The sequence below is a fragment of the Hyperoodon ampullatus genome (genome assembly GCF_949752795.1).
Source record: "Hyperoodon ampullatus genome assembly, chromosome: 1".
Classification (NCBI taxonomy): Eukaryota; Metazoa; Chordata; class Mammalia; order Artiodactyla; family Ziphiidae; genus Hyperoodon; species Hyperoodon ampullatus.
The window spans coordinates 59,569,526-59,591,114 of NC_136914.1; the positions used below are offsets into that span (position 1 = coordinate 59,569,526).

General features: G+C 45.5%; 1 protein-coding gene across 1 annotated transcript in view; it reads left to right on the forward strand.

The window, feature by feature from the left end:
* Positions 1 to 1,898: 1,898 nt before the first annotated feature.
* The window catches only part of MACROH2A2 (macroH2A.2 histone), a gene marked incomplete at both ends in the record, with an annotated part of 33,940 nt that continues 14,249 nt past the window's right edge, over positions 1,899 to 21,589 (forward strand). Inside the window, 5 exons of the mRNA XM_079712792.1 lie at positions 1,899 to 2,070; positions 13,079 to 13,185; positions 14,679 to 14,876; positions 15,929 to 16,039; positions 17,448 to 17,547. Of these exons, the coding sequence (XP_079568918.1) occupies positions 1,899 to 2,070; positions 13,079 to 13,185; positions 14,679 to 14,876; positions 15,929 to 16,039; positions 17,448 to 17,547 (688 nt within the window). The remainder of the gene's footprint in view (positions 2,071 to 13,078; positions 13,186 to 14,678; positions 14,877 to 15,928; positions 16,040 to 17,447; positions 17,548 to 21,589) is intronic.

Sequence of the window (21,589 nt, forward strand, 5' to 3'; positions counted from 1 at the left end):
GTTGCTAAATTCCATAGTTCTTATATAAAACTCCTCAGTCATACAGAGTTATCAGATACTTTAGAAAATTGAACTCTATGTTCAATCTTCCATCCAGATTAAAGAAATCCCAGGTTTGTATCTTTCATATTAGCCATGCATTTATTTAGCACTTTCTTCCATCATATTCTTACCCACTTTCTTAGGCCTTTTCATTGCCATCTTTGCTGTTAGTAAACTAACCAAGCCAAAATTTGAGATGGCTGCCTCAACAGATAGAACCAATTTCAATTTATTTTTGACCTTCTCATTTTCCATCCCCAAAGAAAATGGCCACTGAGAATGATGTTGCCCTTGGGCCAGAGAGCTTTGATTCATTAACATTTTTTCCTAGAAAATTTTTGTTTCCTTTTCTTTGGTTCTGCTTGTTTGTAATTTGCTTTTACTTATTCTGGCTTATGTTCCTTTTTTGGTTACAGTACTCCCTCCACCAACAGGTTTAGCTCTATTACAATTCTCTGAATTAGTTTTAGCCTTACAAAGGCTTTTTCAGAAGTATATAATTATTTTATCTTTGCACAAAAGGTAGCTTCCTAAAATAACGCAGAATCATATACGTGTCTCTTGGTGCACTGTACTGAAGTCACCTCTTCGTGCTGATTCTGAAGTTTCTCCCCAAAATCAACCTGGATTCCCCATTCTAAGGAGCAAAAACTTGGGTTGCATTATGGCTTTTAATTTTCTGTGTTACTCTACATTAGCATAGTCAATAAAACTGCCTCTTCTGGCATGTTTCTGTTTTTAAGAATGCTACAGGGGGAAGGGATAAATTGGAAGATTGGGATTGACATATATGCACTACTATATATATAATAGATAACTAATAAGGACCTACTGTATAGCACAGGGAACTCTACTGAATACTCTGCAATGGCCTATATGGGAAAAAAATCAAAAAACGAGTGGATATATGTATGTATAACTGATTCACTTTGCTGTACACCTGAAAGTACACAACATTGTAAATCAACTCTACTCCAATAAAAATTAAAAAAAAAAACAAGAATACTACGTTATTAGGGAATTTAGAAAAGTGCTTCCATCAGAGAAGTGTACATCAGCTCTGAGTTGTGGGTCAAAGGTAACCATTATGATAGCCATGGCCGTATTAACTTTGTACTATTTATTAAAAGAGGCAGAAGCAAATCAGGGCAAAGAGGAACCATATTAGTTTCCTTGTTGCTGCTGTAACAAGTTATCCCCCAAATTTAGTGGCTGAAAACAATACACATTTATTCTCTTACAGTTCTGGAGGTCAGAAGTCCAAAATCATTTTCAATGGGCTAAAGTGAAGGTGTCAGCAGGGCTGGTTCCTTCCGGAGGCTAAGAGGGGAGAATCCATTTCCTGCTGTCATCCTGTCACTTACTCTCATCTCCTCCCTCCATCTTATAAGGACCCTTGCAATTACATTAGGTCCACCCAGATAATCCAGGATAATCTTCCCCACCGGAGCATCCTTAGCTTAATCACATCTCCAAAGTCTCTTCTGCCATGTAAGTAGCATATTCACAGGTTCTAGGGATGTTGAAGTGGACCTCTTTGGAGGCTGACCACAGGACCATGGCCTCTCTCTCTGGCCTCTCCTACGGAGGCTGGGCTGGATGGGTGGGGTGGGGAGCTGTTCATGGGTTGGCCTGCCGACCCCCAGCTCCCCATCTGCAGCACCCTGCGGTGGCAGCCAGGTCTGAGCTGCCTCCCCGGGGCTAACAGGCATGTCACACGAGCTCTGTGGCCACAGCACGGTTCCCAAGCTGTAGGGCCAGTCACCCTTCCTTACCCTGCCACCTTTCCTTTCCAGCATTGAGTTAGTGCCGGGAGGCCACCGTGTCAAGCAAGCTGAGAGCAAAACTAAGGCAAGATGTCGGGCCGGAGCGGGAAGAAGAAAATGTCCAAGCTGTCGCGTTCAGCCAGGGCCGGGGTCATCTTCCCGGTGGGGAGGCTGATGCGGTACCTGAAGAAAGGGACGTTCAAGTACCGGATCAGCGTGGGTGCTCCCGTCTACATGGCCGCGGTCATCGAATACCTGGCAGGTAACGAGAACACGCAGGGCAGGTAACCCGCTCCCAGATCTCACCTTCCCCTCGGCCCCTGCACACAGGCTGGGCAGGGAAGCCTTGATTCGCCCGTGGCTGTCTCAAGGTCGCTGTGCGCGGTAATGGGGTTTCAGTTTGCCTGCTTGGCTAAAACCAACTCCTGCAGGCTTTAGGGGAGGGAAGAGCACATAAGGGCAGAGGATCAACATGGAAGGAAGAGAATCCACAATAAAGTGTCTTTGCTAGACCAGCCCCAAGAAAGGTGTGTCTTGCTGTAGACAAATGTAATACGTAAATTTCTAGGTTCCCACAAAAGACAAACCATGGGGAAGATAGGGTCTTGCTATTCATTTTGTAACATGAGTCTTCACTTTTACTTCATGGTCCTCACTAAACCTCAGCTGTCCTGCTGTATTGAACCTAGGACTCAATGTCCATAAATAATGTTGAGCCCAGCATTGAAAGCATCTTCAGTTGGTTCCATGAAGCCGACAACGTTTTAATTTTACTCTCCTTTACAGAGGTGGTTCTCTGTCTACAAATACATAGGAAAGAGTTTCCCATGTTGGTTGTTAAAATTATTTTTTCTACTGAAAGATGACATTTTTGTTGTGTGTGTTCTTTACCTATTTGAGTAACTTTACATTTAGCTTTTTTTTGTTGCTCTGGAGGTTGGAGAGAAGGACTGGAGGGCTCTGAAAGTCAAACCAATCAAGTGTGATAGAGCAGTGCTTTTCAAAGTGGGGATCACTCCAGGGATCTTGTTGACAAGGTCAAGGGTAGGACCTGAGACTCTGCATTTCTAACACACTGCTGTGATGTGATGCTATGCTGCTGGTCCAGAGACCACTCAGAGGAGCATTTTAGCCAGTCTTTCAGCAGCAGGTCTAAAGGCCTGGGGAATGCTTTTTTAAAATGCAGGTTCCTGGCTGCATTTTAAACCCAGGAATCTGATGGGAAAAAGTCTCCTGGCTTGGAGGGAGAGGAGGGACTTTGAAAACGGTGACTGAAGCTTTAAAACAACCTTTAGATCTAGACCACCCACTGATACTGGAAGACCCTGAGTAACCCAGAGATTCCACAGCCTCCAAGCGGGGAGCCAGGATACCCTGATGTCCTTCAACCCTAAGCTGTACACTTTCTGCTTCACTACACTGCCCCATTATAATGTTTGTATAATCAAAATAGTTAGTAGTTCCTGTGCCTCCACTTGGTAAAAGTCTAAACTGCATAATACAATACAACAAAATTTAGCCTTTTCAAATTCTGTTCACTGGTGACTCTGTTCTTTGGTTCAGAGTGTTTGATGAAAAAGCATATGTTTTCCTTTTCATTCATTCAACAAATATTTGTTGAGCATCTACCTGACAGTGCACACAGTAAGTCCTTAGACTCTTCCCTGCTAATAGCATTGGGCCATTTATATGATTTTTCATTTATCTTCAATTAGAGCCACCAGACCTCATAGCAATGCATACTATAGCCTGAATGTCACACTCCGGACTTCGAGCCAGCACATCCGTAAAGATCGATAGTGTCTCTCAAAGTAGAATGTCACCCATTTTCTCATAGTCTTTCATTCACTCAACAAACATTTATTGAACACCTACTATGTGCCAGGTGTTGTTCTAGGTGCTGAGGATACAGCAGAGACCAAGACAGACAGGAGTCCCTGCCTTCAAGCAGAATGCATTCTGAAGGGAGAAACAGCAAACAAATGAGTGAAGTGTATGTGGTCCAGCAGATGGTGTTAAGTGCTCGGGGATGAATAAAGCAGGAAAGAAGTTAGGCTTGGGCTAATTCCAGGAAGTGGGGAGCTGAGGGGAGGCCCCACTGAGGGGCTGGTATTTGAAGGAGGCCAGTGAGTGGGCATGTGGGTGTCTGGGGGGGCCCTCGGGACAGAGGGAAGCAGGTGCTGGGGGTGTCCAAGGAGCAGCAATGGGGACAGAGGGCTGGGGCTGAGGGAAGGAACTTGGACTGTAAATGAGGCCTGAGGGAGAGTGGCTGGTGGGGGCAGAAGAGCTTGTCACGGGAGCTCTGGAGGGTTTTGAGCAGATGTGCAAGACCCTGCCTGTGGGGAGAAGGGGTACAAGGCAGGGTCAGGGAAAGCAGCAGGAAGGCAGTTGCAGAGATCCAGGTGAGAGACGTGAGGTTGGGGAGGAGGCAGTGGAGCCTCCGAGGAGTGGTCAGAGTACTGAGATATCTTGAAGGCTAAGTCAACAGGATCTGCTGACGGTTGGACATGAAGTGTGAGAGAAGAGAGGAGGAGCACCTGGAAGGATGCTGTTGCCAATAACACTCCTTCCCCAGGGCCAGTCCCAGCCTCCAGCACCGTCCTGGGTCAAATGGAGAAGATGAAGCGGGTCTTCTGAGGCCCAGAACTGTCTTCCCAGTGTCCTTTCCTTCCCTTCCTTTTGTGCTTTTTTCTCCCCTCCAAAGTCAGGCTGGAGTTGACAGTAGGGGCTTCGATGTCAGCTTAAATCTGATTTATCAATTTACCAGCTCTGTTACCTTGGGCTAATTTCCTTAACCTCTCTGAGCTTTGGGTGTTTCCAGAGCTAATCTCATTTAATTCCATTAATGAGCCAATGTATGCAAAATGTCTGGTGCATAGGATGCACTCAGTAAATGGTAATTCTTCTCCTCTCTCTTCTATTAAGAGCTGATGAAATCATTCAGGGCAAAGTGTAATGAGTAACTCTGTCAAGGTGGTATATTTGGGGGCTGTATTGCATTTTAATGAGACAAGGAGTTTAAGCCAAAGGAATGAATCATTATTGCAGGCGATTGCTGAATAAGTAAAAAGGGGATTTTTGTTAGTTGTTTTGTTTTGTTTTGGAAGGGGGCATGAATTGATTTTGTTTAGGGAAGAGAGTTCAAAGTGTGAAAGTCTCCTGTCACCCTTGAAATGACCTTTAACATTCACGACAACAATATTGACTGAGTTTCTCCTTTGCATCAGGCCTTAAAGATACAATGGAAAACAGACAGATGTGGTCCTGCCTTCCCTGGGTTTACATTCTAGCAGAGTTGACTAGCATTAAAAACAACACAATAAGATGACATTCATGTGGACAGGGAAGCCAGAGGAAATTTGGGAAGCAGGGGGAGGCTGCCTAATATAAAGCAAGGGCTGTTAAGACCTAACCAGGGGTGTAAAGCAATTATACCCCAATAAAGATGTTAAAAATAAATAAATAAATAAAAATAAAAATAAAAATAAAAAAGACCTAACCAGGGGGACTTCCCTGGTGGTCCAGTGGCTAAGAATCTGCCTTCCAATGCAGGGGACTCAGGTTCGATCCCTGGTCAGGGAACTAAGATCCCACATGCCATGGGGCAACTAAGCCCATGGGCCACAACTAGAGAGACTGCGTGCCGCAACTACAGAACCCACGCGCTCTGAAGCCCACGCACCAAAACGAAGAGCCCACACGCTGTATCGAAACATCCCGGGTGCCACAACTAAGACCCGACACGGCCAAAAATAAATAATTTTAAAAATTGGAAACTGGGGCTTCCCTGGTGGCACAGTGGTTGAGAGTCTGCCTGCCGATAGAGGGGACACGAATTCGTGCCCTGGTCCCGGGAGATCCCACATGCCGCGGAGCGGCTGGGCCGGTGAGCCATGGCCGCTAAGCCTGCGCGTCCGGAGCCTGTGCTCCGCAACAGGAGAGGCCACACAGTGAGAGGCCCACGTACCGAAAAAAAAAAAAAAAGAAAACTTGGAAACCGAAGTTTAAAAACAAAAGACCTAACCAGAGCTTCCCTGGTGGCGCAGTGGTTAAGAATCTGCCTGCCAATGCAGGGGACACGGGTTCAAGCCCTGGTCCGGGAAGATTCCACATGCCGCGGAGCAACTAAGCCCATGTGTCACAACTACTGAGCCTGCGTTCTAGAGCCCGCGAGCCACAACTACTGAGTCTGCCCTGTAGAGCCCATGAGCCACAACTACTGAGCCCATGCACTGCATCTACTGAAGTCTGAGCTCTAGAGCCCGTGCTTCACAACAAGAGAAGCCACCGCAATGAGAAGCCCACACACCACAATGAAGAGTAGCCCCCGCTCGCCGCAACTAGAGAAAGCCCGCGCACAGCAACAGAGACCCAACACAGCCAAAAATAGTAAATAAAAATAAAATAAATTTTTAAAAAAGACAAAAAGACCTAACCAGGTTCTCAATCCTGCTTTTTAATATATTGATTGATTTAAAATCCTGATACCTGGGTCTTACCCCAGAGATTCTGGGATACTTCCGGGTATCAGGATTTTTTAAAGCTTCCCCAAAAGATTCTGATGGGCAGCCAGGGTGGGCAATTGGTAGGAGTTGGCTAGATTCAGATGGGTTGATTATCAGTTTGGGGAGAAACAAGGGTGAAGATCTAAAGTTTAGAGGAAGTATGTGGCCCCTTCCAGAAACTGGAGGCATTTCTGTGTACCTGGAGCAGAGCTGGGAAATGGGAAGGTGCGAGATGAGAAGGGGGAGCAGGGGGACAGGTCCTTGAGGGCCACATGAGAGTGTGCACATTTTGCACACACACGCCAGGGGAGGCATCGAAGGGAGGAGGTGGCATTCTGGGGGCCTCACGTGGGCTTTAGGTGGAGAACAGTTGGTGGGAAGCAAGATCAGAGTCCAGGAAACCAGTGGGGGCTGTTTTAAAGTCACTTTGGAGAACTGACAGGGGCCAGGACTAGGGGTTCTCAGTGGAGACGATGAGAAGAAATGGGCACATGTGGGAGCTGTCTGGAGGGGAGAATCAGCTCTGCTCAGTAATGGGTGGGATAAGGGGGGAGACCAATTTACTTCTCCTCTCAGATTCGTGTCTATGGTCTCTGAAGTTCCCCTCTCCCACTCACTGCCTCCGAGAGGGGACCTGGGGCCACAGGAATAGCCAAGTAAGAAAAAGCTGGGTGCCAAGACATAGAAACAACCTAAATACCCATTGACAGATGAATGGATAAAGAAGATGTGGTACATATATACAATGGAATGTTACTCAGCCATAAAAAAGAACAAGATAATGCGATCTGCAGCAACATGGATGAAACTAGAGATTATCATACTAAGTGAAGTAAGTCAGACAGAGAAAGACAAATATCATATGATATTGCTAATATGTGGAATCTAAAATATGACACAAATGAACCTATCTATGAAACAGAAACACAATCAGGGACATATAGGATAGACTGGTGGTTGCCAAGGGGGATGGGGGTAGGAGAGGGATGGAGTGGGAGGTTGGGATTAGCAGATGCAAACTGGTATATATAGAATGCATAAACAACAAGGTCCTACTGTACAGCACAGGGAACTATATTCAATATCCTGTGAAAAGCCATAATGGAAAAGAATATGAAAAGAATGTATATATATATATATATATATATATATATACACACACACACACACACACACACACACATATATAACTGAGTCACTTTGCTGTACAACAGTAATTAACACAACATTGTAAATCAACTATACTTCAATATAAAATTTCTAAAAAAAAAGAAAAAGAAAAGAGTTTTAAAAATAGCATGTAGGGCCTCCCTGGTGGCGCAGTGGTTGAGAGTCCGCCTGCCGATGCAGGGGATACGGGTTCGTGCCCCGGTCTGGGAGGATCCCATATGCCGCGGAGCGGCTGGGCCCGTGAGCCATGGCTGCTGAGCCTGCGCATCCGGAGCCTGTGCTCCGCAACGGGAGAGGCCACAACAGTGAGAGGCCCGCGTACCACAAAAAAAAAAAAAAAAAAAAAAAAAAAAAAAAAAAATAGCATGTAAAAATGCAAAGTCATATTTTACAAATGTTTGAAATTCATGAACCATTCTTACTTTCTATTAAGTAAAACTATACAAAGAAATTATCCATATTTTAAAGCCCATTTTAATTCTTCCTAGAGCAGATCCCCAAATTTAATAAAATCTATTAAAAATGTAAAGATTTTATAAATACAAAAATAAAATCTACACGAAATGCAGAAAGAAAGGAAGGAAGGGAGGGAGGGAAGAAGGAAGGAAGGAAGAAAGAAAGAAAAGGTTGGGTGCTACTTAGCCAAAAAGAAAGTTGCACGAATTTTCAGGAACTTGGGGAGAAATAGCAGTCAGCCTTACCTGATTTCTCTGGCCTGGCTGCCTGACCAACCCTAGGTTCACACATCATCATGATGTTATAGCCATATGGCATTTCTGGCCCCAACCTGTTGGGGGAGATTGCACACTCCGGCAACGAATGCATGCTGGACTGCTCATCTAGAAGGTCCCTTCCACCTGAGACATCCACCAGCCTCCCAGAATGGACATCACATTCATACTTCAGTTTATCAATCTGTAAATGCTGGCCCAGTTTACATCTCCAATGTAAGTGAGGAAAAAATGGACTGAAAAAGCAAGCCCCAGACTCTGGAAAAGAATTTTGTATTCATCAGCAATAGATATAATATAAATGTAAGATACTGAGAATGAGTAATTTATAATCGTTTTATGGTGAGAAAATGTTCTGTAATATATTTTTTTTTTTTTTTAATTTTTTTTTTTTTTTTTTTTTGCTGTACGTGGGCCTCTCACTGTTGTGGCCTCTCCCATTGCGGAGCACAGGCTCCGGACGCGCAGGCTCAACGGCCATGGCTCACGGGCCCAACCGCTCCGCGGCATGTGGGATCCTCCCAGACCGGGGCACGAACCCGTGTCCCCTGCATCGGCAGGCGGACCCCCAACCACCGCGCCACCAGGGAAGCCCCTGTAATATATTTTTAATTGATAGGACAAATAGGCCTTAAAACAGCATTGAATTTCAGGGCACTTCATGAAATCATTATGTAACAAAGAAACCTATCATTTCCAGACAATTGGGTCTATCCATTTAACACCAAGCATTTTTTTAATATAATGATTTTTCAGTTTTTACATTTGTGTTTTGAAAAGATCACTTTGGCAGCCAGGACCACATGTGTGGTTGTGCAGGTTGTACACTGCACAAGGACACACATTGAAGGGAGTATCATTCACATCACAGACCTCAAAGAACTGTGACTAATTATGAGCATTTCCAGCAGATGGCAGTAAAGGTTCTTGTTCTAACAAAATTAGGGAAGTCAGGTGTCTTGAGGAAGGGGCATCTTTTTTCTAATTTGCACAAAGGTGCCCTGGGCCAGTGGTGGCCTTGTTGGCATGGATCTGGAGGAAGACAAAACTGGGGGCAGGAAAACCACTACGATTATCTGGGCTGGAAAAGAAGACAGCCAGGGCTTCCCTGGTGGCGCAGTGGTTGAGAGTCCGCCTGCCGATGCAGGGGACGGGGGTTCGTGCCCAGGTCCGGGAAGATCCCACATGCCGCGGAGCGGCTGGGCCCGTGAGCCATGGCCGCTGAGCCTGCGCGTCTGGAGCCTGTGCTCCGCAACGGGAGAGGCCACAACAGTGAGAGGCCCGCGTACCGCAAAAAAAAAAGAAAGAAAAGAAAAGAAGACAGCCTTAGCTCGGGTAATGGCAATAAGCTTGGAGAAGAGGGGCGAAGTTATGTAAGATTCATGAGGCTGGGAAAAGAGAGGGAGAAGGAGAGGGAGGGAGAGGGAATGACTCCCAGGTCTGTCTGTGGATGGAGCTGCCAGTCCCAAGGGTGATGGGAGGAGCCTGTTTCGAGGAATGATTTGGATTTGGGGATGTGGTGAGCTTGATTTACCTGTGGCACGCCCAGGTGGCATCATGGCAGGGCTGGAAGTGCAGATGCGGTGACATGGGAAGGAAGGTGGAAGCAGGAGCTGTGAGTGGATGGCGTTTCCCCAGAAGACTGCACGGCCTGATGCAGAGCAGAGCGCCCAGTCGAAGCCCAGAGACACCGCCACCTAGTGGGCAGGTGGACAAGCGAGCAGAGGCCAGGGAAGGAGACAGTCATGCATGTGTTCTGTCCCAAGCCTACACTTGCTGTGGTATTTCCCATCTCCTGTGGGCTGGGCTATCCAGTGTTGGTTTAGATTGTATCCAAAATGAGCGGACACGAACTCTTCCAAAATAATGTGCATGATGAGCTTTCCAACCTCCTTTTTGGCTACAGAAATCATTCCTTTTACTATCAGATACTCAGCTGTATCCCAGATGGTTACTATTGCTGGAAGTGTGACTTGCGAGAAGTGAGAGGTTTGCTGTAGAAGTCTCCAGACCTCCGTGGAAATCTCCACCACTTAACAAATTATGATCTTCCAACAAAATTTGCAGTGAAACAAATGTGTGACATTAAATTCAGTTTTCCTATTGATTGCCAGTTGACACACAAGGATACTTGTGTTCCCAAAATCAATAAAATCACTCAAGAATGTAGCAAACTTTTATAGTTCGTGTGAATATATTTGTCATAACATTTGAAAATATTAATAATGATTAATGTTATTTCAAACATTTAAATGGTGGAGTCTGGCCCAAGGAATGTTCAGACTAAACATCCAACAGAGAAAAGAACTCCTTGGTCTAGATTTCCTGCTATGTATTCTTAAGTTTTTTCTCTTTAAATAAAAAAAGTTCTACCTCTGTTTTTGCACTTGAGCACACGCTCAAGGTTTTCTTTCTTATAAATTATTTCGGAAGAGTTAGTACGAGAGCCCAGCTGCACTCGGGCAGAGCCTCACCTGTGTGCCTGCATTGTGCTGCCTGACGAATCGCTGCCTTTAGCCTCTTCCCGTGGCGGCATTCGATGACAGATTCTCCGTCTGAGAATCCAGTGTCTGTGCATCTGGCTGTCAAGCTGAAAATAACCTGACCTTCAGGGGCTTCCTGAAGGCTGGGAACGTGTAGGGCTTCCCGTTAGCCTTGCTGACAGTTAATTTGATGAACCCCAAGAGGATGCTTAACTGCTTCCTCTAAATGCAGGAGACAGAGGGAGGACAGTGATGGTCCAAGATGCTAAATGAAATTCAACTTCTCAGAAGCTTAAAACTCGGAGGCTCCTTGACCCCCTTTCCACCCATCTGGAAAAAGGGCTGAGCAGAGTGCTCCTTCCTCCCAGGTGTGGGCCCCTAGGAGCAGCAGGTGCAGGAAAGTCCTTTTATTGTGCTCAGTGGGGTGCTGTACATTTTAACCTAGAGCCATAACGCAAGCCTGTTTGTGAAGACTTTATAAATACACCTCTTTTTGATGGGTACCCTTTTTTTTTTTTTTTTTTAACGCGGGCCTCTGACTGTTGTGGCCTCTCCCGTTGCAGAGCACAGGCTCCGGATGCGCAGGCTCAGCGGCCATGGCTCACGGGCCCAGCCGCTCCGCGGCATGTGGGATCCTCCCGGAGCGGGGCACGAACCCGTGTCCCCTGCATCGGCAGGCGGACTCTCAACCACTGCGCCACCAGGGAAGCCCGGGTACCCTTTTTAAACGAAAGAAAAGCTGGGCAGAAATCTGAAGGCAGCAAACCAGACATCTAATATGGGGTTAATTTCAAATACTGGGTCCTCCAGTCCCAAGAAGCCTGCTCATATTTCTCAAACTACAGTGCCCCAATCTTTGATTCAGAAAATGCAGTGCCGTGTAAATGAATTGTTGGTAAACACAATATTCCTTGCTTAATAATCCAAAAAAGATGTTGTGAGAATGAATTTGCAGTGATTTAGTGCTTTTCATTATGGAAATGCCATATAAATATTTAACTCTAATGCTTATTTTATTCTAATTTTTTGTTAATCACATTTGCTTAGTTAATATGGCATACTTATGCCAAGTTTTTATTTTATTGCCATAGATTTTACGAATGATGGCAATTGCATGTGGTGTTTTATTTGAAATTAGGTTGATTGCAAAAATTCATGCAGAATTGCCTATTAATTTTAGGGTTTAGTATCTATGCCATTGTACCAGCAAATCCCCCCAACACACACACGTATGCACATACGCACACACAACACGTTCATGCACACATGCACATACAATTTTCCACCCACATATAACACACTGGCACATTGCCTCTTTAGGGAAAGAACTCTTTCTAGGGGAAGAATTTTTCTTTAAAGGCTCATTCATGCTCTTGAAGGCAGACAAATTTGATTTAGCAGAACATCCTTCCAAAATTGAGAAAGAAAGAAAAAATAAAGGAGGAAAGGGAAAGCATTCAGGGATATAAACCAATTCTATAGTTTTGTTTTGTTTTTTTGACTCAAAAACTGATCGTATGTGAAATAGAATTCACTTTTCAGGTTAAGTGGTACCTCACCCCTTAGTATAAATCAGTTCTTCCTATCCACTTTCCTTTAGGACGAGAGGGACAAGGGGCATCAAGTGAAGAGGAAAAGGAGATTCTGAAAGGGGTCTCAGCTCTCCTCAGAGATGGCTGCACACTGAAAGAAACTCGGCTTCAATGTTAGGGTTCTGTTTTGGTCAGGATTAACTTCTGCCGACAGTGGCTTAAACAAGAGTTTCTTTTTCTCTCATACAAAAGACGTCTATAGAAGACAGTCCAGGTTGGTAAGGAGGCTCCACAGTCCTAAGAGATTCTGGTTCTTATCTTATTGCTCTATCATCCACAACTTCTTACCCTTGGTCAAAGATGGCTGCTCAAATTCCAGCCATCATGTCCTCAGTCTGCCAGTAAAAGGGGAAGAAAGGCACTGTCCCTTTATTAATGGGTACTTCCCAGAAGTACCGTACAACACAACTGCTTGCTTTTCATCGGCCAGAACTTAGTCACACTATCACACCTAACAAAAAGGGTGGTTGGGAAATACCGTCTTCATTCCTGTGATTTGGGGCTCTGCAAAAAATCAGAGGTCCATCTACTAAGGAAGATGGGGGAGAATTAATGTCAAGGGACAACTAGAAGGCTTTGCCCACAGGATCGTATATCAGGTCTTGCTAAAATATCTTACTTGTCTGTGACTTAAGTTCTTTTCAGTTTTCTGGATTTCTTTCCAGGCCCAGACATAAAAATCACAAATAAATAAAAGTGATCTAACTCCAAGGCCATTTCCAAAGGAACGCTTTGGAAAACTCAGACCCCATTCTATGATTGCCTATTAACCCTCCCTTGAAATTTCAGCGGAAATTCTAGAATTGGCTGGGAATGCAGCGAGGGACAACAAGAAGGCCCGGATAGCCCCAAGACACATCCTGCTGGCAGTTGCCAATGACGAGGAACTCAATCAGGTACGTCTGAAGCATTGACACCAGCCACGGATTGGGTTTGCCAAACGCACTACTGCATGTGGACCTGGCTGGCTAGAAATCCTTTCTGCTACAGTACCCAGTCACATTTACACTAAAAGAGTCAGATCATACGGGAGAAGAACAAATTCTGCTAGCCATATTATTTAGATTCAAAATAAAATTGTCTCTGGAATAGATCCCATTATATATTCTGAGACTTGCCAGAATTTCTTTTCCTCTTTAAAAGCAAGCTCTGTGTGTTGCCGAGGGAAGCGCAGTGCACATATGTTATTCTCTGTACAGTTTCTTCCCCCAAACTTTGTTGACGATTTATTCTGTTGAGGGCAGAAGCGTCCTTCTTCATATATCAAAACTAACGCTTTATATTTTAGAGCTGACTCCAAAATCGAGTGAATTCCCACCCCCATGCCCCCCGCCAAAGATGTGCAAGGTAGCAGGTAAACAGTATGAGAATTTTAATTTATGTGTATTTTATAATGTTAACTGTCTGTGGTTAAGAATCAGTTCTTATTTCCAATCCAACATGGGCTGATAATTTCCAAAAATACAATAAAAAATAATTACTAGAAAAATTAAAAAACAAACTACCAGCTACAATTTTTTGTTACTAGATCCAATAGGTATACAAAAATTCTGTCAACTTACTAGACTCTTCCTCATGATTTCTGTACTCTCTTTGTCACAGACAGGTAACTAATAGCTTGTGGACCAGCCTTGGTTGCAGACCACATTTGGAGTAGCGCTGCTATAAAATGTGCGGAATGTATTAGTGTGGTAGTTCATGTTGATTAGTTAAAGTAAACACATATCAGTTGGGAGGTGTGTGGTCAAACATATTTTACTGATGGAATGCATGATCAAAGGAGTGGGGTTGGGCTTCCCTGGTGGCACAGTGGTTGAGAGTCCGCCTGCCGATGCAGGGGACGCGGGTTCGTACCCCGGTCCGGGAAGATCCCACATGCCGCGGAGTGGCTAGGCCCGTGAGTCATGGCCGCTGAGCCTGCGCGTCCGGAGCCTGTGCTCCGCAATGGGAGAGGCCACAACAGTGAGAGGCCCGCGTAACACACACACACACACAAAAAGGAGTGAGGTCTGTTGTTAACTGGGTCTAGCCCTTGCATTAACCTTTGAACCTCATTTTGTCAAGCTGTGCTCCCACGTCTGAAGCTCTTTATCCTCGGTTATGTCTGGAATCTCCAAGCTCTGGGCAACCTCCCTGATTTCAACCTCTATACGCTTTCATTTTGCTTTGCTTGTTTTGCTTTCTGTACAAGATCTCGGGATGCCTTGTTACCTACAGAGAAAAGCCGTACCCCTGAGGCAGGGACAACCAGTTAAATTGTGTATTATGCAGTTTCTTTGGAAAGCAGAGACCAGATTTAACACTTGTTTTGCCAACAGTTAGAACCGTATTAAATCCAGAACCAACGAGCTCTTTGCTGTCTGAGCTCACGCCTTCTCTCTCTCTTCAGCTGCTCAAAGGAGTGACCATCGCCAGCGGAGGCGTCCTGCCCAGAATTCACCCTGAACTGCTGGCCAAAAAACGAGGGACCAAAGGCAAGTCAGAAACTATCCTCTCCCCTCCCCCAGAGAAAAGAGGAAGGAAGGCCACGTCGGGCAAGAAAGGGGGCAAGAAATCGAAGGCTGCCAAACCACGGACGTCCAAAAAGGTGAGCCCAGTGGCGTCTGTGAGCTCCGGACTCTCACAGAACGGGAGGAAAGTTGAACCATCCAAAGAGAAGGGCGTGGCCAGCATCCCCGAAGGACTGGGGACCCACCTCAGCTTGGTGCTGGGAGAAAATGATAGGAATGTGTGTGAAAAAGAATAAAGGGCCTTTGAGACGAGCTCAGATCATCATGCAGGGTCTACTAGAGTTTTCCAAACCCCACACATGGGTGGTTTTCATGTTTCCAGATTCCCTCCACTGACCTCACCAAAATCTCAAGTGAGAGAGTTGATCTGGAACTCTACTTTCCACCTCTCCCCATGGGACATACTGACACACCTTTAGCTTCCCACAGAGAGTCGCCTGAGTTCAGCCAATGGCATTTCAGGTGTTTTGGATAAGTAGCTATAGCTCAGAGGTGCCATTTGTGGAGTAATACTTTCATATGCTGCCCAGTACGGCAACTGCTAGCCACATGTGGCTATTTAAATTTGAATTTAAATTACTGAAAATGAAATCAAATTCAGTTCCTTGGTTGCACCAGCCACATTTCACGCGCTCAACAACACGGAGCAGCACAAAGGGAATGAGGGAATGAAGTTCTGTTGGACAGCGCTGCTTTGGGGGTTGTCAACTTTTCATTCCCCAGACCTCCATGATGGCAAAAAAGATGGTATAAGAGTTCATTTCTCGGCCGCTGTGCCCCCGGGGAATCCTGGAGAGAAGGGAAGTTGAGCAGTGAACTATGAATGACCCCACTTGGCTTATTATCAGAAGCTGTAGGTGTTGAAAAGAACAAGAATAACATATCTGTGTCCAGGTTTGAGCAAAGACTATGGGTACATGCGAACCCCTTAATACACTTGATTTTTGCAGTATCCTTCTGTTTTCCCCATATTGCTGTCCCTTGCTTCCCTCTGTTGAAAACAACAGAACCTAAACTCTGACCACTTCCGTTCATATCCAAGTTGGTGGTAACCATGGGAAAGACTTCAAAGCCACTTGGGGCTTTTTCTGGATTATGTCTGATCTGTCCTTCTGATTTCTACCAACAGTCCAAACCAAAGGACAGCGATAAAGAAGGAACTTCAAATTCCACCTCTGAAGATGGGCCCGGGGATGGATTCACCATCCTGTCTTCTAAAAGCCTTGTTCTAGGGCAGAAGGTAATAAAGAGAATTGTAATGTACTGTCATAAAACACTATTGCATTTTTATAACCTACTGTTTACAAGCAATGAAGCCTCCTTCATCCCTTCCTTCCCTAATATGACTTTCACTCTGGTCTTGAGTTATTCATTTTTAAACTAAAGAGCTATGGCAATGTCTGCATTGTGAGGATAAACAAGCTCTTTAGTGCTGAGAATTGTTCATGCTGACACTGGTCAGCCAGAGGTACCCACAGTGGATCTTTCTGGTCTCCATGCCCCAGATATCTCTTGCTCACCAAAAAAAATCCATAGCTAACTTTCTCAACCAGGCTTTGGGAGGCCTGCTTTACATGGTGTGATGTAATTTATCAAAGAAGGAAAATAGAAAGATATGTTCCCTGAATATCCCTGGTGTTAGAAATGAATTATTTGCTAATAATTCAGTCTGCTTGCCTTTCTAGGCTGCAGAAAGAAAACAAACAGGGTTATACATTTGAAAAGTCTTCAGCAGCACAACAGCAGCCCAGCCAGACATGCAAATAATTCATTCCCATAAGCATAACAGACAATTTATCTACCAAGTCAACTGGGGCTGCAATACGATACCCGCGGAAACAGTCAGTTAATCATACCGGGTAGCAAATGTTTGCAGCCTGACAGTAGTACGAACCTCTGTTGAAGCAACTGGGAAGAGCACGTTTTGAGAAGAGCATAAACGTGGCGGGTTCCTAATTCATCACTGATGAAAGCAGGGAAGCAAAGAGGTGGAATTTATGTCCACTCTAGGGGCTATCTGTGGTTACGTGATGATTAGCTTTCTCTCCCTTACCTAGGGGAGCAAGAAGTTCTAGCTCACATGGGGACACAATGGAAAATGGCTTCCATTCTGCTCAGCTATGGGCACATGGGGCAGCATTTCACAAGCATAGCCCCAAGAGGGTGGTCCCAAAAGTCAAGGCGGCCAGACGTAGAGGTCAGAATCCCAGAGCCCCTCACTTCTCTCCAGCAAAGTGGTTGGCTTTACATCCCTGCCCCCGCAGGTCTGTGCTGCTCTGGAGAGAATGCAGGGAACCGAGTAGCTTCTTGCAGGAGCTACTCAGAGAATTACGATATCAAACACCAAGGCCACCCAGATAGGAAACGAAGGCATAAGCTATAGGGAAAAGAAAAGGAGGGGAGGTCCCGGTCCTGCCCCCAAAAGGGGAGGCAGATTTGCTGCTAGCTTCAGGGTGAACATCAAATCCACTGAGCTCAAAAGAGCCCATTGAAAACCACACACCTTGGAAACGTCAGAAGGTCGCTCCACGCACAGCCCTTTCTGTTGACACAAGCAATTGAGAGAATGAACAGATGTGAGTAAAACATGAAGATTTTCCATAGGCCTTGATCTCACCCACACTCTGCATCTTCTCTTCCCAATGCAGCTGTCCTTGACCCAGAGTGACATCAGCCATATTGGCTCCATGAGAGTGGAGGGCATCGTCCACCCAACCACAGCTGAAATTGACCTCAAGGAAGATATAGGTAAGGTTCTGAGATTTCGGGAGAGGTGCCATAGAATAGCTACTGTTCTGGCAAGTTCTCGTGAAGTCGGTCATTGTCAGCTGGATAGCCCCTGCTTGGCGGACTGTGTCAATCAAGCTCTGCCTTCGTGTGTAATTGAACAGCATTACTAGAGAAAAACTAATTTTGTTTTAGGTCTGCAGATATTTTTGAAATTTTTATTGAAGTATTATACAAAAACAGACCATTAATGCACAGCTTGATGAATTTTTCTCCAAGCGAACAAAACTGGGACCAGCACCTTGATCACGAAACAGAACCTTGCCAGCACCCCACAAGGCCTCTCATCCCTCGTCCCGGTCACCATTCTCTCCGAGGGTAACCACTATCCTGTCTTCTGTTTTTTTTTATTTTTGGCTGCGCCTCGAGGCATGTGGGATCTTAGTTCCCTGACCAGGGATCGAACCCGTGCCCCCCTGCAGTGGAAGCGCCGAGTCTTAACCACTGGACCACCAGGGAAGTCCCCACCACTATCCTGTCTTCTAACAGCATAGAGGGGTGTCATCTGTTTCTGATTTTATATAAATGAAATCATGCAGTATGTCTCCTTTTGTGTCTGTCTCCTTTTGCTTAACTTTGTGAAATCAACCCATGTTGTTGAGTGTGGTTGTAGTTCATTGTCTTTACTGTACAGTATTCAACTGTAGGTATATAACACAGTTTGTTGATCCATTGTACCATTGATGGCACTGGGGCAGTTTCCAATTTGGGCTGTAATGAGTGGTGTTACTCTAAATATTGTTGTACATGTTTTGGGTAAACCTCTACATATATTTTAAGCTGAAATACTGAGAACACCATTGGTAAAAAGGAAATGGACATCTGGAAAAAGTTAGGTGGTCTGTAAGGCTATACACTGAGTTCTTTCACCAGTGGATTGCCATCTGTCCCGCGAGTGGTGGAGGCATCTGTTACTAGGCTAGGTGGAGGAACCTGGAGGCTAAGCTTCCAGGCACTAGAAATAATAATAAGACCATTTAGTCACCATCTCACCGATTTTTACAAGACAGAAATGGGCAAAGAAAGGGTTTTGTCCTTGGGATACAGGGCTTGCTTCTGAGGTAGGTGATTTGGGGCCAATGCTAGTAGCTCAGCCCTGGGTGGTAGCTGCCAGGCTCACCTGTGTTTCCCCCTTGGCATCAGAGGCCACTTGCTTTGCTGAAAAGGAAATAAGATAGCACCGGGTGGGGGGTAACAAAAACAAAAAACAAACAAACAAACAAAAAACAGTATTACAGAGAAAGAGGATTTCTCTGGCACACAAACAGAGATGGTTAAAATTCCTCTACTCTTCAAACGCAGCCCAGGCCCTACCAACTGCCCTCAACTCCCTCTGTGTGGAAAGACTCCCCCTCGTGGCCTTAATCTTGAGCTCTGGTTTTGGTTTTGGTTTGTTTTGCTTTTTTTTGCGGTACGCGGGCCTCTCACTGCTGTGGCCTCTCCCGTTGCGGAGCACAGGCTCCGGATGCGCAGGCTCAGCAGCCATGGCTCACGGGCCCAGCCGCTCCGCGGCACATTGGATCTTCCCGGACCGGGGCACGAACCCGCGTCCCCTGCATCGGCAGGCGGACTCTCAACCACTGCGCCACCAGGGAAGCCCTTGAGCTCTGTTTTGAAGTGTGTTCTAGCTTCTCTCAAACAAAACAAGTTTATCTTTTAAAGTTTTACCTTCTTTATCATTTCTATAGTATTTGCATTTTTATATCAGGAAAACTATAAAGATATTTCTGTTTTTTAAGGGGTGGGTGATGGTAGGATAGAAAAAACACTGGTATTGAAGCAAAAACTCGAGGTCAGATCCCAGCCTCAGTGGAGGTTCTGGAGCCAGCGTGGGTCTATGTCCTGGATTTAACCTCTCTGAACCTCAGTTTCCTCACGTGTGAGGATAACAATAGTACGTGTCTCATAGAGGTGCTATGAAGATTAAGTAAGATAATACAAAGAGGGAGCTTAGCACAGTGCCGGGCTCATAGCCATTTGATAAATGATAGTCTCCTTCATGGTTGCAGGGTTGTTAGAAGGGGTCCCTCCCACCATGATTCCATTCTCCACTACTGTCGCCCAAACCAATCTCCCCATGCAGATAAGGCCCTGATTTATTCTTTTTAAGACTTTATAAGTTATTACAGAAAAGTTCAAGCCTACACAAAAATAGCAGAAAAGTGTAATGAAACCCTAGACACCCCATTGCAATCATCATCTACCCATGACCAAGCTCGTTTCAGCTCCACCCCCACCCACATTCCCCCCACACATATTATCTGTGAATATTTCAGAATGACAAGGGCTATTTTTTTACAACATACCATTATCACAAGACCACTATCACAACTAAAAAAAATTAAATTAATATCTTCAAATATCCAGTGTTCAAATTCCAACTGCATCATAAATATCAATTTTTTAAAATTTGTTTATTTGTTTCAGGCTCCATTAATTTCACACGTTACAATTGGTTGATAAGTCACTTATAACCCATTGGATCCCCCTTTGTCTCTCTCTTTTTTTCTTAGCAATTTATTTGTTGAAGAAGCTGGGCTGTTTGTCCTGTAGGGTTTCCCACAGTCTGGATTTTGTTGATTCCATCCTCCTAGTGTCATTAAACATGTTTCTTCTCTGCTTTTCTTATAAGTTGGTAGTTGGACCCAGAGGCTTAATTAGATTCAGGTTCAAAACTTTTAGCAAGACTACTTGGGCAGTGATGGAACGTTCTCCCATCAGGAGGAGCCCCACTCTCTCACGATGCTCCTTCTCTAGTTTTGTCCATTCGTTAGGGGTCGCAAAGGGGAGATATTCTAATTCCTTCTTCACTTCCTCACTGGAGGCTTCCACACAGGGTAAGTCCCCTCATCAACTCTACAGGCTACTTTATTCCTAAATGTCTTCAGGGAAGAGGGTGGGCTCACCTTGATTTTTACATGGTCCCATTTGACCTCTGAAAGCAGAGCACAGCAGCCTAGACCTGTTTCCCCTGCGTCTCACAGTGAACTTGGCTACCAGCTTCAGCTACTTGGCCTTCTCCAGGCTTCTGTGACCCAGCAGATCGAAACTGGCCAGGGGTCTGAGGGGCAGAAAAGAGACTTAGAGGCACTTGCCATAGCCTGCGATCACCATAACCAAATTGCGTCATTGAAACCCAAGCACATTAATGGAGAAACCCCTCCACCCCCGCCTCAGTGGAGAGTGATTGCTGCAATCAATATTTTTCCTAAGTGATCTGCACATCATACTGTGCCCTTCCAAATATACTTGAGTGTCTGAGTGTGGAGTGGGGAAGCTCCCTCACTCAGCCTCTAGGGAAGCCTCTGAACTGAATAATAATAATAACAATAATAATCATCATCTGAATAATTATAACAACTAATAATAATAACCACAAAGAGAGAGAGAGCTGAGACTTGCCCCAGACATCCAGTTCACCAGATTCATTTGAAGATGAAAATGCATGAGGGGAAATACCTCATCTCCCACCCAAGAGCAGCAGTCATCCTGGTCTGGACAAGACACCCACATGTCATCTCAGGGGCATGAGGATCCCCTGGTGCACATAGGTGGGGCTCCTGCTGTGCTGGAGGTGGAGTCCTGCCATCTCCTGGGGGTTCCACTTGGCCTCTCTAGAAGCACAACCCTGAAATATGGCGTAAAGAATTGTCCTACCGTCAAAAACTCGAGGGATTTCCCAGCAGAAATGTCCTTAGAGATTAGCCTTGCAACGCTCTGCATTTTCCATTGGAAACCAAGGCCCAAGTTGGGGGAACAACATTCCAGGCTGCCCTGGGCCTGTGTCTGTCCTTTGGCCCCAGGGACTTACAACACATAGGTGGTGGTGAGATGGGAACAGGACCCCAGAGCTCTCCACTCAGAGGTTCCTGCTAAGCCATCTGTCACCTGGGGCCTGCTCCCCACCCCCCAGCAATAAGGTGGTGGCTGCAACCCCAAGGGTGGCTCTGGGACCCGGCTTAGGAGCTGGTGACAAGAGGCAGGCTGCAGGGTCTGTGAGATC